General features: G+C 33.4%; 1 protein-coding gene across 3 annotated transcripts in view; it reads right to left on the bottom strand.

The window, feature by feature from the left end:
* Positions 1-936: 936 nt before the first annotated feature.
* The window catches only part of LOC132558257 (nipped-B-like protein), a 40,023-nt gene continuing 24,919 nt past the window's right edge, over positions 937-16,040 (bottom strand). For 2 of the 3 annotated variants that reach the window (XM_060222799.1, XM_060222800.1), the window contains exons 40-50: positions 11,698-11,752; positions 11,303-11,438; positions 10,540-10,647; positions 10,111-10,314; positions 9,689-9,835; positions 7,507-7,539; positions 7,133-7,208; positions 5,300-5,414; positions 4,935-5,106; positions 3,738-3,986; positions 937-3,394 (exon numbers count right to left, since the gene is read on the bottom strand). In XM_060222799.1, coding sequence (XP_060078782.1) covers positions 3,134-3,394; positions 3,738-3,986; positions 4,935-5,106; positions 5,300-5,414; positions 7,133-7,208; positions 7,507-7,539; positions 9,689-9,835; positions 10,111-10,314; positions 10,540-10,647; positions 11,303-11,438; positions 11,698-11,752 — 1,556 coding nt within the window. In that variant the 3' untranslated portion in view covers positions 937-3,133. The remainder of the gene's footprint in view (positions 3,395-3,737; positions 3,987-4,934; positions 5,107-5,299; positions 5,415-7,132; positions 7,209-7,506; positions 7,540-9,688; positions 9,836-10,110; positions 10,315-10,539; positions 10,648-11,302; positions 11,439-11,697; positions 11,753-16,040) is intronic. The other variant, XM_060222801.1, reaches the window with a different exon arrangement.

Here is a 16,040-nt window from a genome sequence, read left to right as displayed (position 1 = left end):
TTATACTTAATGGTTATATGTAAAATCTTAGATTTCCTATTTAATAACCAAATTCAAGAGGACTATCTGGCAGCCTTCTTTGTTTTGTGAGAGATCCCATTTGGATGTTGTTAATAAAACAAGATCTTTTTCATCTTAATTATATGAAATTTGAGAATTCCTTCAAAGAAAAATTAATGATAATCTAACCTATCAAATCAAATATGGCTGCCTGTCTGCATTTTTTCATTTGTCCCATAATTAAAAGGTCATAGCTGGGGACCAGCATTTGAAATTTCAAAAAGAACCATCAAGTCTTCAAGAAAAAGTGATCACATACTTTCATTGTCAGAGTACAAGATAACTGCCTGGCCACCATTTTGTTTCCTGATAAGTCCCAAAATCAAAGGGACAACATTCAGAGCCAAGGGGAATCGATGAATAAAATTTCAGAGATATAACAAACCTTCAGTGTCGAATTACAAGATGACTGCTTGTCAGCCATTTTTTTCTCTGATCAGTCCCAAAATCATAGGAGAAAAATTAAGAACCAAGGGGGAACGTTTGAAATTTGAGAATTATTCCACATCCTACATGAAAATGTTAACTACCAAAAGTCAGATGGCATTCATATAAGCTTTAAGTGCCAAAGCAGTACATGGCTGCATCATACTTCTAATTATGAACATCACTGATCATTCCAAAAAGAAGTCAATTCAGGTATGCTACCTACAAAACAACGGCTTTGCAAACTGTTTCGAAATGAAAACAAACCTGAAGAACTATCCTGCTTCAGAGTCTCAACCAAGATTCAGATTTACAAAGAAACCATTGATGAAAGTGGTAACTAATGAACATAATCATCTGTGTGTTTTAATATAGGTCACTAAAACTATCTTATTTGTGCTACCATTTGAAAAGAAAACAACAAATAATACAAAATTTATAACTTTTTTTTTTTATTATTTCAAATAACTTTTTTTATCTACTTTCTCAGTTCACAAACTTTTGGGAATGAAGACATCACTTGTGATTCAATGGATTCAATAAGAAAGATGATTTGTTAAAGAGTCAACGGTCTTTTTTTATAATAAAATAAATACTTCATGACAGCTATAGATTTACAGGGTGAGAAAATGAGAGATTTCATACAATGAAACATAACATGACATGATATTTGATAAAAAAGAGGCAATCGGATGAATTTTGATAAAATATGCAGTATTTAACATATCAATGTAATGATAAATATGAACAGCAGCAGATTGACAACATAAACAACTTTGTATTTACATTATAAAATAGGACAAAAACGATGTATGTGTAATTTGTACCAATTATGCTCAATTTCTTTCATGCCCATGTGTATCGCAAACTTTCACATCCACACTAGATATTAGACTTTCCACCAACATTCATCAAACAGCTAAGAAAAATATCTTGCACTTTTTCCATTTATTGGTGATAAAACATTTTGTTAATAAAATGAAAGCCTGCTTTCTTTCTATATATATTACATTTACAGGAAGTTGTTATGGATATTGTATTTCTGATGTACTTTACTACAGATTAAGTATATCTAAGAATGGTTCTTCGAGTTTATCACTTTGAACATCAAAATAAAGGAAAAAGACCAACAAATCAATGTATATATCATAATTCACTGTATTTTCACAACCAACAAAAAAAAAAAAAAAAATTACACTTATCTGTAATTTAACAATTCTTTTGGGAATGGTGAAAGAAATTTTTTTTATTGTGAAACACTGTCACAATACTATCAGCTAGCATGTTTCTTTCCATTTTGAATATTGATACCATTTTATCTTTGTAAACCCAAATGTTACATAATAAAGGGTAGGCATCACTTAGGCATTACACAAATCATATAACATGTCGGTACAGACTTATACAAGATAGTAAGTCTTTAGAGACATTTGTTACATTTATCTTAATAAGTGATTTACGGTTGTTTTTGTTATTCAATTCATTTTGGTTTTAAATTAAAACTGTCCGAATATTAACATTCAAAGTCAAGTCATTTCAGTTTCTCAAAAATCTACTGCAATTTTACCTTCACTTCTGTATCTAAGATTCACTCGCAAATACTTAACAGTCCACTGATTTCGTGCCTCATTATCACAGCTGTCAAAACAAATTTGTGTTCAGGCTGATGACTCTCAACTGAGAAAGTAGATAAATATATTTGTTAATTCGATAAGATATAATTTAATTTATCAAAGAAATTGTTTCCTTCTTATGAACTAAACTTAAATTGTTTGAACAAGTCAAAAGATCATATGTGCCTAATTTATATCCAGAACTAGACCATAGTCAAAGTCTTATTGATATTAACAAGTCTTTCGCAACAAAGAGTGCATATCACAGACCGTTTAAGTGTCAACAGCAAACACACCATGGTTTTTGTTTAATATTTGTCCCATATACGTTTGAAAAAAAGAAGACAAAAACATGAAAAAACTCAACTGGCACATGCTGATATCAGTTGAACTCTGAAATCAAAATGTACATTGCTATAAAAAAAAAAAAAAAAAAAATGCGAGATTCCTTTTAAATACAGATATGGTGAAACTTCTTTAAATAGAATGTCTGTTACTTTATTGGACAATACCAGGTATAGTCTTTGGATGATGAAATATCAGAATTTTGGTTTCTGTTAAATATATATCTGACATAAAATTCAGCATTTATACTGATCAGCTGTCTTCATTGTAGTTGATAATTTTGTCTTCCAGGAACCAATGTACCAACCATGTTTTCTGAAAGACTGTAATTCACACTAAAATATCATTTGATATAGACGACTAAGAAGTACTAAAACCGAATTCTAAAATTCAGTAAACATAAAACAAATAGACCCTGGATAATTGAAATATATTTTCTTAAAATCAAATTCACATAAAAAGGTAACAAGAAGTTGAATTATTTCCAAAAATGATATTGCTGAGTTGTAAAACTTGGTTTGTAATTCTGGTCCTGTCTGAGCCTATAAAACTGGACCACAGCCTTGTAGAAGATGTCCTTTACAACTGTGGTGCATACCAGTTAGCTTTAGCTTTATGCAAGGTATTCTTCTTGCCAACGGGACATCCACACATCACTCACGCATCACTTAAAAAAAACTCGCTGAAAACTATAACACAAAATCAGGATCATCATCACTATCGTCCTCACTGTCACTTTTATATCGCCGCTTCCGTTTTTTGTGTTTCTTTCTGTCTTTTGATGATGAGGATGGTTTAGGTGTGGATGAAAATGAACTGCTAAATGTACTAGATGAAGTCCTTGTAGATGAAGGTGTTTGAATTTTAATTTTCTTCTTTTCGGATGTACCATGTATTAAATGGTGATGCTTTGAGAGTCTTGATGATAAGGAGTGATGGTGTGTTGAATGCTGTAAAAGAAGACAAAGTCATAATCAAGCTTTACAATCACAATGTCAAAATGCTTAGAATCACATACATTTGATGTAAAATTCAAATACCAAATTGAATGAAAGATATTCAGCCACTGTGACTTCAATTCAATTTTCAATCTCGTTGATATATCTCATGTAGCAAAGTTCAACCATCACATAATGAAAAGTGTTCTATGAAAACTAATGCCTAGTTTGACTAGAACTTGAGCTTTACCAATACCAAACTGAATATAATGTTATTGATGAAGACCTCTGAACATATGAGGCCTCTCCATGACAAATTCTTATAACTAGACTTTAAATCACTGAAAACTCTTACATGTCCTGTGTGATGTGTGGGCGGTGGTGGGGGATGGTGAGGTTTGCTCGTCTCACTTGAGTTGGCTTCTGCATTGGCCTCTATAGGATTGCTCTCTGTGCCCTCCTTAGCTGCCTCGCCTGCAGTGCCAGCGGGGGCGCTGGCTGTTCCAGCTGCATCTGGCTTGGCGGGGTTAGGTGTGCCAGCCTTACCCTCACCATCACTTTCATCTTCATCAGGCGGATCTATACACAGCATCAGCTCTTTGAACTAAAATGGGATTGTCCGTATTAAATATGTGATTTCGAAACACTAAATTTTAAATTCTAAAATCTGAACTTCTACCTTCATATTAAATTCATATTTTTAATCAAACCTTATAATTTTCTAGCGATTTATTCATATGACCTCAGCTAGTGCAACATCTACCCCCGAGGAGAATTAGACAAGTGATACCAAAAGGATTTTGGCATCCATCACTATTAGATATTTATTTGTTCTTTTCTTTCCTCTATTCTTGTGCTTTCTTCTACGAAATTTGAAATGTCCTATTAAAAAATTACAATAATCTTTATAATCATCGAATCCAAATAGACCACCAGTCAGCAATTTCATTGTTCTGAATGGTCCTCCCAATATCAAAAAGGTATAATTAGGGAACAAGGGAAACTTTGAGAAAGATCCATCTGATACATGCCACTTTTCTTCCCTGTTCAGTAACAAAATCAAACAAGTATGACTAGGGATTAAGGGAAATTGGGGACGCATCCATCCCATACTTCTCAAGAAATAGCAAAAACAAACTTTTCGTGGCCAAAATAAAAAATAGCCATAATTTTTTACCATCTGGTCCTAAATTCAAAAGAGTACAAACAAGGAGTTAAGAAAACTTGCACATGAAATTTGAGAAAGATTACTTTAATACTTTATGAAAAATATGGATAAAAAAAATTGTTTACACATGATGACAAGTCATGGATTTGAAAAAAATAAATGATTTTATGCTAGAACAGTTGACTTCGAAGAAAAAGCAGCTTACTATATGTAGTATGTTTTGAATTAATCATTTCTCTTGAAGGTGTCTTTTTGACAAACTTTTCGTGAATATTTCACTGCTCTTACAACAGTTCATCATTATTTACTTGAGATATTTTCACTACAACATCAACACCAGTACACTGGAATAGGATGTACAAAAGAAAGTGATCCTGTTTTTACCTCCAAATAATCATTGACTAGTTTTGTCCGCACTTCGATGTCATCTGAAGATTTTGGCGTGCCTTCAGCAAGCACTTCTAACACAGTTTCTGGGTTGAACTTGACCAGAAACTTTCTTGAAACAGGTTTATCATACAACTTGGTTTCTGCTGGGGAATAGTTGTGAATTTTGCTGAAACAAACATATATGAAGTGACAGATTAGTATTAAAGCTAGCAACTATTAAAACATTTGTTTCACTTTCTACATTAATATTAGGAGTTCCATGATTTCTGATAGACTTACAAAGGACAGACTTAAAAACACCTCTTACAACTGGACAGAAAGTAAGGTGGTATGTGAGAGAACATACAGAACCTACTTACCTATCTGTGAAACCATAAAGCTCTTTTAGGTGCTGCTTGAGATGGAGCAATAAAATACAACCTTGGGAGAAACGACAGATCTCAAGTAAGGGCTGGATACGTTCTGGAAGGCGCTCTAAAAATTCAAATAACACTGGTCAGAGTTGTATATTTTGTGAGGTGTAAAATCAAAGAAATGTACCATAATCACATTCAATGAAATGCTTGTTTTGTCGTGTTCTGTTTTCATTCTAGCAAGTGCAAACTTACTTGCTTATGTGGTGAAATTATCCGTCTGTATATTATAAACCTGATACACAGTAGTTATCTACAGTTGTCTGTATATTATAAACCTGATACACGGTAGTTATCTACAGTTGTCTGTATATTATAAACCTGATACACAGTAGTTATCTACAGTTGTCTGTATATTATAAACCTGATACACAGTAGTTATCTACAGTTGTCTGTATATTATAAACCTGATACACAGTAGTTATCTACAGTTGTCTGTCTGTATATTATAAACCTGATACACAGTAGTTATCTACAGTTGTCTGTATATTATAAACCTGATACACAGTAGTTATCTACAGTTGTCTGTCTGTATATCATAAACCTGATACACAGTAGTTATCTACAGTTGTCTGTATATTATAAACCTGATACACAGTAGTTATCTACAGTTGTCTGTCTGTATATCATAAACCTGATACACAGTAGTTATCTACAGTTGTCTGTATATTATAAACCTGATACACAGTAGTTATCTACAGTTGTCTGTATATTATAAACCTGATACACAGTAGTTATCTACAGTTGTCTGTATATTATAAACCTGATACACAGTAGTTATCTACAGTTGTCTGTATATTATAAACCTGATACACAGTAGTTATCTACAGTTGTCTGTATATTATAAACCTGATACACAGTAGTTACCTACAGTTGTCAGTCTGTACATTAGTTATAAGTTTGTGTAATATACAAAGTTCTCATTTCCTTGTTTTGATAGACCCACAAATTTCATGACAAGAGGCCCTAGGGCATTAACGGTCACCTGAGTCACAATGGTTCTTGTTACATGTCATAGAAATGATTTTGTTAGTAAAAGTGATATAACTTCAACTATATACTAATACAAATATAAATTGTGTATACATTAACTGCTGTCCCATGCTAAGGCTTCTAACCAAGTTTGAATTAAAAGAAATTTCACTTAAAAATTGAACTTTCCTATATGAAATCTTCCAACCAGAAACAGTAGAATGTCTTTGAAATTTCAATCAATCTGACCAATTTTTGACCCCGCCTATCAGTCCCTGCTGGTCAACCAAGGTCAGTATATGCATCTTATTAAATTATCAGCTGATACTAATAATTCTAAACAAGTTTGAACTATCTCTAAAAGAAAATAAACAAATTTTCCTTAAAAATGTCATTTTCCTATGTATACTACAGTAAATTTTACCCCCTACCCAGGGAAAAAAATGTGAGACCCTGGAGTCATGAAATTTACAATTTTGGTAAACCATCTCAAAGTTTCTCCATCCACGAACAGTATTTGATTCTACCATACCTTTGATCTGAAAAGAAGATTTTTGAAATTTCAATCTATTTGACCCATTTCTGACACCGCCAAACAGCCCCTGGGGGTCAGCTGAGATCAATATGTGCATCTCATTGAAGTGTCATCCCAAACTTTTAATTCTCCCCAGGTTTGAACTATTTTAAGATAGGTTTCACAAGATTCTTCCTGTATATAGTCAAGTAGAAGCTTGTGGATTAACTCTCCATGATAGATATCAATTGTTAGTAAATGAACCTACATATCAGGTGCACTCAATAGCCTACCTAGTAAAGCTTCTGGGTCATCATCCTCTTCCTCATCAATTGGTTTTTGTGTTCCGTTTTGGTTGTTTATAAGACCCTGTCAACAAAATATATCAAACTTGTGAACCTTGGAAAAAAGAATGGTGTAAAAATAAAAAAAAGAAAAAAAGAAAACAAAAGGTATACCATAAGTTTTAAATAAAAATTTCCCATTAATATCTTTCTAAACATATTGGTGATTATGTTATGAAAATGCCTGAAACAGTTTAAAAGTTTTGAATAATCACATGCGCTAGACACAAAGAAAACTCAATGTAATGAATATATGACTTAAGGTATATACAAGCAGAGGCATAATTGAGCTTTTACATAATTAATAACAAAACAAACTGTACCCCATGGTTTTCCCGCTCACTGCCGTACAGCTTCTAAAATAGAACAAAACTTTTAAGCAAAAAAATACAACCATGCAGGAAAAACAAAATATACAAAAGCTTACACTACAGAACTTATGTCATAAAGTCCTTAAATCTATCTAGACGAACAGCTGAAAATATCTGTGATAAGTTTTTCCTGTTTGTCCAATGTTGACAATACCTTTTTTTCGGTACATAATTCTGGCTTGTAGTAGATAATCCTACAGATTGATACAACAGTCTATACAGTTGTTATACTCTAAGGTAAGTAATTATAGATGAAGTTTCATTTTCTTTGATTTCAGGTCTTTATCCAGAAATTTTAGTATCAGTTGATTTCACAAATGTTTATTTATCCATGACATTAAAATACACGTATTCACAAAACATTTTGGAACAAGTACGAAAAAATCTTTTTGGAAAACCATAAAATCTGAGCCCCCACTGAAACAGGATTTTACAGCAACAGTTATTATGATATATGAGATAGTAATGCTGCAATTTGAGGATTAAAAATATGTTAGGTCATTATTCATCCTTCCCATTATATGTCACTTTGGTTACCAGACTAAGGAAGCAAACATGGTGGCTGGTGGAAAGACATTTTAAGTTCCTTCCCAGAGTCATAAGGTATCATGGGCAATATTGGTACAATAGTAACCAGAAAAAAAAGTAATCTTATTATTGTTACAGAATGAGCTGTAGTGGAATTCTGTGTCAGTTGGAAACGGCTAGGAGATGACCAAGGTGGAACAGGATAGCTGGTGTTAATGTTTAATATTCAATTCACAAAGACATTGATTTTAGAAGATGCCTGCTTATTTCCTAGATTCATAAGAACTTGATGTAATAAGTTGCATGTGACCTGGTTTTACAAGATGTGTTATCTGTGTGTAAAATGACATGCTGATGATACACCAGAAAGAAAGTCAATGTGACCTGGATTTTCACCCAAACAAATCGTATCCAAATTCAATCCAGGAGTTAATTTTAGCATATTATTTCATAACAAACATATCATAAGATTATGACTATTATTTGTACGATTATCAATACCTCTTAAAGATTTAATATTTCATAAATGGTTTGGTTCTGATGGCAATATCTATTTTTTCTAAATCAGTTCCTTAAATATAAAACTATTTCACCTTATTCATGAGATATCACAATTTGACCATTCAAAACCCCCCATTGCCCATCATGGTAAAAATAGGGAAACAATTAAGTTTCAGGTTTTTCTTAAAATGAATCAAAAGACAGGAATTACAGCCTTTTATAGAAAAACATTTTAAATTTGCTAAGTTGTCATGACAACTAACATTTGGGACAAAAAATTACATGCGTACCTATAAATGGTCCTTTATAGCTTACAAGTTTAAGAAGAGTTGTCCAGACATAATTTGTTAACAACATGAAGAGTGATTCCAGTTAAACCATCCATCTTTGTTGGGAGTATAATGAATTTAAAAAAAAAGTGATGTTATAATAGTTTTGACCCAAAAAGGTGGAAACATTTGTTCAAAAGGAGATGTTTGTAATTATGTAAGAGTCTAGCTGAAGGAGGCACCTTCAAGGACATCTATATATTAATGATGATAAGTCACAAGGCAATGATTATGCATGCATGACAATCAACTAGGAGCAATGAATAAACAATTAGAATTTTACGTCAGGCTGATTCCACTTCTGGGAAAACTGGGAAAGTATCAAAAGCAAAAATTAACGACTCTATACTGCAGGACATATCACCTAATTTCAATATGTGACAATGTGATGCTGATTCTATGGGGGAGGGGGTTGGGGGTTACCCATAATTAACAGACCCAGTAAAAGATGATGGCACTAGTACCAGTAATCAACTATCAATTATGTCATGCAGTATATATCATAGGGAAAAGCAACCATTCTTTCACCACAATAAATTACACACATGCAAACTAACATAATCCAATCTAGTGGTGTTACAGCAATAATGAAAGTTGACAACACTTGTTGTTTTTGGACCATCTCTAGCCCAAACATGTTATCTCTGTGGAGAACAGATACATGATTCGCTAAGCTTTTACACCACATTTCTTTGTCTTTTATTTTTCAGAAACAAAATATGAATCAACAGTATTTTTCATTTCTGTTTGCCCTAAATGTCACTATCCATACTTGCCTCCCTGAAAGACTGCAGCAGGTTGGAACCCGACACTGATACTATGATATCTATTTGGTGAATGATGAACAAAGGCTCGTCCTGAGTTTGGTATGGGAAAAAGGACAAATTGTCTGCTATATACACTTGCTCTGCTAACGTTATTTTCTGTGAACACAATAAAAAAGAAAACAAATATCAAATTTGGTAAAAAGAATATATATCTTGCACAAAGAGCATTTTTTGTTTTGTAATTAATTAAGATTTATTTGAATATTTCAAAATACATATAAAGCAATAGAATACCATGGTAAATGTAACATATCTCATGTCCAAGTATTAACTGATAGAACAGTGAAACAAAATATGATACAAATTAAATGTCTACTATCACTCAACAGTAGTGTTCTGTTTATCTATGTTCTACAAATCATGTAACCTACAGCAGAATCATCAAACAGGTTGAGAAGAGTGGTGAGAATAGCTCTCCGATGTGGACGATTACTCCGCAGCACTGTATATAAGTATGCATTCAGACTCTGTACATTTTCATCTGGACTTCTCATTCCTCGAATAGGTTTTGAATGGTCATCCTGGAGGATTTGTTGAAGGCGGTAGGATAGCTTCAGTCCATGTAATGATTTCATCTGTAAACAATAAAACAAAATCCACACTTCAACAGTGTTGCTCACTGAAATGAAGTGATTTTGATACTGAAAAAAACACTTGTTACCAAGATATAAGGGAATAGCTCAAATGGCACCCAAACAGAAAACAAAATAAACATGGAATAGAACAGCTTTTGATTTAATATTTCACAGTATACCAACGAACATGATGACTAGAGATAAATTTTGTTTTTTTGTACGTACATGTATGAAGCCAGGGTATTTCTTTTCTATTTCCTGTAGCTGCTGGTCAGCTTTCACCCTGATTGATTGCTCTGAGTCAGTTCCAAAACTGATCAAATACGGCACACACTGAAACACAATTAATGTCAAAATTGACCTATTTGCAAGAAAAGATCTACTCTGCTCCTAAATAAATGAAAGTGTCTTCTGACTCTGCAATAGAATGAAGGATGGCTACAAAAACCTGATCACCTGTAGGGCTTTCTGTTACAATGCTAGGATGAAATATAGACTTCACAAAAATGAATTATTGGCTGTTTGTGAAACATGAAAATTACATCAACTTTTATGATAATCTTATGATACAAAATTCAAGAGAACCAATTTTTATGCTGTGATGGATTGATAACATTTTTTAAACAATTGCACTGAAATATACACAGATATTCAGGTGTAATATACATATTTGTGTCAATCCATGACACCAGATGTTTGTTTAAATTGTAGTTGGCGTCATATTCAATTTGTTTGCCATTAAATAAATTGTAACCAATGCCACATGTAAATAAAGGTGTACAATATACCAATACAAATGACAAATCTGATGATATAATTTGTGATTCCAATTTTCATGCTAAAAATAGGTCATGATTACACCTGAATTTGATGTCCACAAAAAATCTGTTCTACAGTATGTGTATATATATCATATCATAGCATAATTACTCAGGATGTACAGTAACTGACCAGGGCAGGTGTATCACTAACAAAGTTAATTACTTACCTGGACAGGGTGTACCAGCCCCTGTCGGAGGACAAGGTTTATCACACTAAGAGCTGCCATTCTGACTTGGGACTGCTGGTTAAAGAAGGACTCCAGCACTTGTTTCAGATAAACTTGCATCACTGTACTGGCCATTCTGCATGTGAGAAAAAATCCTTTAAAAAACACTGGCATCACCTCATTCCTAGATATATCAATACTTTACAATGTTGATATTCCATTTCCTTGTATTTAGGCTGTATGACAAGGTTTTATAACACATGAAAAGCATTACCAGTAATACTTAACATCATTTCAGAAAGTAGATCCATAGACATCAATCACTCATTTCTCCTTTCATAGTCACATTGAGGAGATAAAAAAAAAGGTTTTACAATTGAAAACTTGAAACCTACCCAGATTGAATATCGTTCATTTCCTTCAAATCTTCCTCCTTAGAATGTTTTCTCCCTATAAAACATGAAAATATCAGTCATGAATCAACACACTGGCAAAGTATGGTTTGTGTATGAGTAGATAACATGCAAAATTTGATTTATGTTTCAGTATATTGTAGACACATGGTAATGGTTTGTGTTTCAGTATATTGTAGACACATGGTAATGGTTTGTGTTTCAGTATATTGTAGACACTTGGTAATGGTTTGTGTTTCAGTATACTACAGACACTTGGTAATGGTTTGTGTTTCAGTATACTGTAGACACTTGGTAATGGTTTGTGTTTCAGTATATTGTAGACACTTGGTAATGGTTTGTGTTTCAGTATACTGTAGACACTTGGTAATGGTTTGTGTTTCAGTATACTGTAGACACTTGGTAATGGTTTGTGTTTCAGTATACTACAGACACTTGGTAATGGTTTGTGTTTCAGTATATTGTAGACACTTGGTAATGGTTTGTGTTTCAGTATACTGTACAGACACTTGGACACTAATGGTTTGTGTTTCAGTATACTACAGACACTTGGTAATGGTTTGTGTTTCAGTATACTGTAGACACTTGGTAATGTGTTTCAGTATACTACAGACACTTGGTAATGGTTTGTGTTTCAGTATACTAGACACTTGGTAATGGTTTGTGTTTCAGTATACTACAGACACTTGGTAATGGTTTGTGTTTCAGTATACTGTAGACACTTGGTAATGGTTTGTGTTTCAGTATACTGTAGACACTTGGTAATGGTTTGTGTTTCAGTATATTGTAGACACTTGGTAATGGTTTGTGTTTCAGTATACTACAGACACTTGGTAATGGTTTGTGTTTCAGTATACTACAGACACTTGGTAATGGTTTGTGTTTCAGTATATTGTAGACACTTGGTAATGGTTTGTGTTTCAGTATATTGTAGACACTTGGTAATGGTTTGTGTTTCAGTATACTGTAGACACTTGATAATGGTTTGTGTTTCAGTATACTGTAGACACTTGGTAATGGTTTGTGTTTCAGTATACTGTAGACACTTGGTAATGGTTTGTGTTTCAGTATACTACAGACACTTGGTAATGGTTTGTGTTTCAGTATACTGTAGACACTTGATAATGGTTTGTGTTTCAGTATACTGTAGACACTTGGTAATGGTTTGTGTTTCAGTATACTACAGACACTTGGTAATGGTTTGTGTTTCAGTATATACTACAGACACTTGGTAATGGTTTGTGTTTCAGTATATTGTAGACACTTGGTAATGGTTTGTGTTTCAGTATATTGTAGACACTTGGTAATGGTTTGTGTTTCAGTATACTACAGACACTTGGTAATGGTTTGTGTTTCAGTATACTGTAGACACTTGGTAATGGTTTGTGTTTCAGTATACTAGACACTTGGTAATGGTTTGTGTTTCAGTATATTGTAGACACTTGGTAATGGTTTGTGTTTCAGTATATTGTAGACACTTGGTAATGGTTTGTGTTTCAGTATATTGTAGACACTTGGTAATGGTTTGTGTTTCAGTATACTGTAGACACTTGGTAATGGTTTGTGTTTCAGTATACTGTAGACACTTGGTAATGGTTTGTGTTTCAGTATACTACAGACACTTGGTAATGGTTTGTGTTTCAGTATACTACAGACACTTGGTAATGGTTTGTGTTTCAGTATATTGTAGACACTTGGTAATGGTTTGTGTTTCAGTATACTGGACACTTGGTAATGGTTTGTGTTTCAGTATACTACAGACACTTGGTAATGGTTTGTGTTTCAGTATATTGTAGACACTTGGTAATGGTTTGTGTTTCAGTATACTGTAGACACTTGGTAATGGTTTGTGTTTCAGTATACTAGACACTTGGTAATGGTTTGTGTTTCAGTATATTGTAGACACTTGGTAATGGTTTGTGTTTCAGTATACTGTAGACACTTGGTAATGGTTTGTGTTTCAACACTTGGTAATGGTTTGTGTTTCAGTATATTGTAGACACTTGGTAATGGTTTGTGTTTCAGTATACTACAGACACTTGGTAATGGTTTGTGTTTCAGTATACTGTAGACACTTGATAATGGTTTGTGTTTCAGTATACTACAGACACTTGGTAATGGTTTGTGTTTCAGTATATTGTAGACACTTGGTAATGGTTTGTGTTTCAGTATACTAGACACTTGGTAATGGTTTGTGTTTCAGTATACAGTATATTGTAGACACTTGGTAATGGTTTGTGTTTCAGTATATTGTAGACACTTAGTAATGGTTTGTGTTTCAGTATACTACAGACACTTGGTAATGGTTTGTTTCAGTACACTACAGACACTTGGTAATGGTTTGTGTTTCAGTATACTACAGACACTTGGTAATGGTTTGTGTTTCAGTATACTGTAGACACTTGGTAATGGTTTGTGTTTCAGTATACTAGACACTTGGTAATGGTTTGTGTTTCAGTATACTACAGACACTTGGTAATGGTTTGTGTTTCAGTATACTGTAGACACTTGGTAATGGTTTGTGTTTCAGTATACTACAGACACTTGGTAATGGTTTGTGTTTCAGTATACTACAGACACTTGGTAATGGTTTGTGTTTCAGTATATTGTAGACACTTGGTAATGGTTTGTGTTTCAGTATACTACAGACACTTGGTAATGGTTTGTGTTTCAGTATACTACAGACACTTGGTAATGGTTTGTGTTTCAGTATATTGTAGACACTTGGTAATACTTGGTAATGGTTTGTGTTTCAGTATACTGTAGACACTTGGTAATGGTTTGTGTTTCAGTATACTACAGACACTTGGTAATGGTTTGTGTTTCAGTATACTACAGACACTTGGTAATGGTTTGTGTTTCAGTATACTGTAGACACTTGGTAATGGTTTGTGTTTCAGTATATTGTAGACACTTGGTAATGGTTTGTGTTTCAGTATACTACAGACACTTGGTAATGGTTTGTGTTTCAGTATACTACAGACACTTGGTAATGGTTTGTGTTTCAGTATACTACAGACACTTGGTAATGGTTTGTGTTTCAGTATATTTTGGTAATGGTTTGTGTTTCAGTATATTTTGTGTTTCAGACACTTGGTAATGGTTTGTGTTTCAGTATACTAGACACTTGGTAATGGTTTGTGTTTCAGTATATTGTAGACACTTGGTAATGGTTTGTGTTTCAGTATACTGTAGACACTTGGTAATGGTTTGTGTTTCAGTATACTACAGACACTTGGTAATGGTTTGTGTTTCAGTATACTACAGACACTTGGTAATGGTTTGTGTTTCAGTATACTACAGACACTTGGTAATGGTTTGTGTTTCAGTATACTACAGACACTTGGTAATGGTTTGTGTTTCAGTATACTGTAGACACTTGGTAATGGTTTGTGTTTCAGTATACTAGACACTTGGTAATGGTTTGTGTTTCAGTATACTGTAGACACTTGGTAATGGTTTGTGTTTCAGTATACTAGACACTTGGTAATGGTTTGTGTTTCAGTATACTACAGACACTTGGTAATGGTTTGTGTTTCAGTATATTGTAGACACTTGGTAATGGTTTGTGTTTCAGTATACTAGACACTTGGTAATGGTTTGTGTTTCAGTATACTAGACACTTGGTAATGGTTTGTGTTTCAGTATATTGTAGACACTTGGTAATGGTTTGTGTTTCAGTATACTACAGACACTTGGTAATGGTTTGTGTTTCAGTATACTACAGACACTTGGTAATGGTTTGTGTTTCAGTATACTGTAGACACTTGGTAATGGTTTGTGTTTCAGTATATTGTAGACACTTGGTAATGGTTTGTGTTTCAGTATACTACAGACACTTGGTAATGGTTTGTGTTTCAGTATACTAGACACTTGGTAATGGTTTGTGTTTCAGTATATTGTAGACACTTGGTAATGGTTTGTGTTTCAGTATATTGTAGACCAGACACTTGGTAATGGTTTGTGTTTCATGTTTACTGTAGACACTTGGTAATGGTTTGTGTTTCAGTATATTTTTGTGTTTCAGTATATTGTAGACACTTGGTAATGGTTTGTGTTTCAGTATACTACAGACACTTGGTAATGGTTTGTGTTTCAGTATACTACAGACACTTGGTAATGGTTTGTGTTTCAGTATACTACAGACACTTGGTAATGGTTTGTGTTTCAGTATACTACAGACACTTGGTAATGGTTTGTGTTTCAGTATACTAGACACTTGAATGGTTTGTGTTTCACTTGGTAATGGTTTGTGTTTCAGTATACTAGACACTTGGTAATGGTTTGTGTTTCAGTATATTGTAGACACTTGGTAATGGTTTGTG

The sequence above is a fragment of the Ylistrum balloti genome, unplaced genomic scaffold (assembly GCF_031769215.1).
Source record: "Ylistrum balloti isolate Yb309-2 unplaced genomic scaffold, AGI_CSIRO_Ybal_v1 Utg370776, whole genome shotgun sequence".
NCBI lineage: Eukaryota > Metazoa > Mollusca > Bivalvia > Pectinida > Pectinidae > Ylistrum > Ylistrum balloti.
This window is presented reverse-complemented; position numbering and strand designations above follow the sequence as displayed.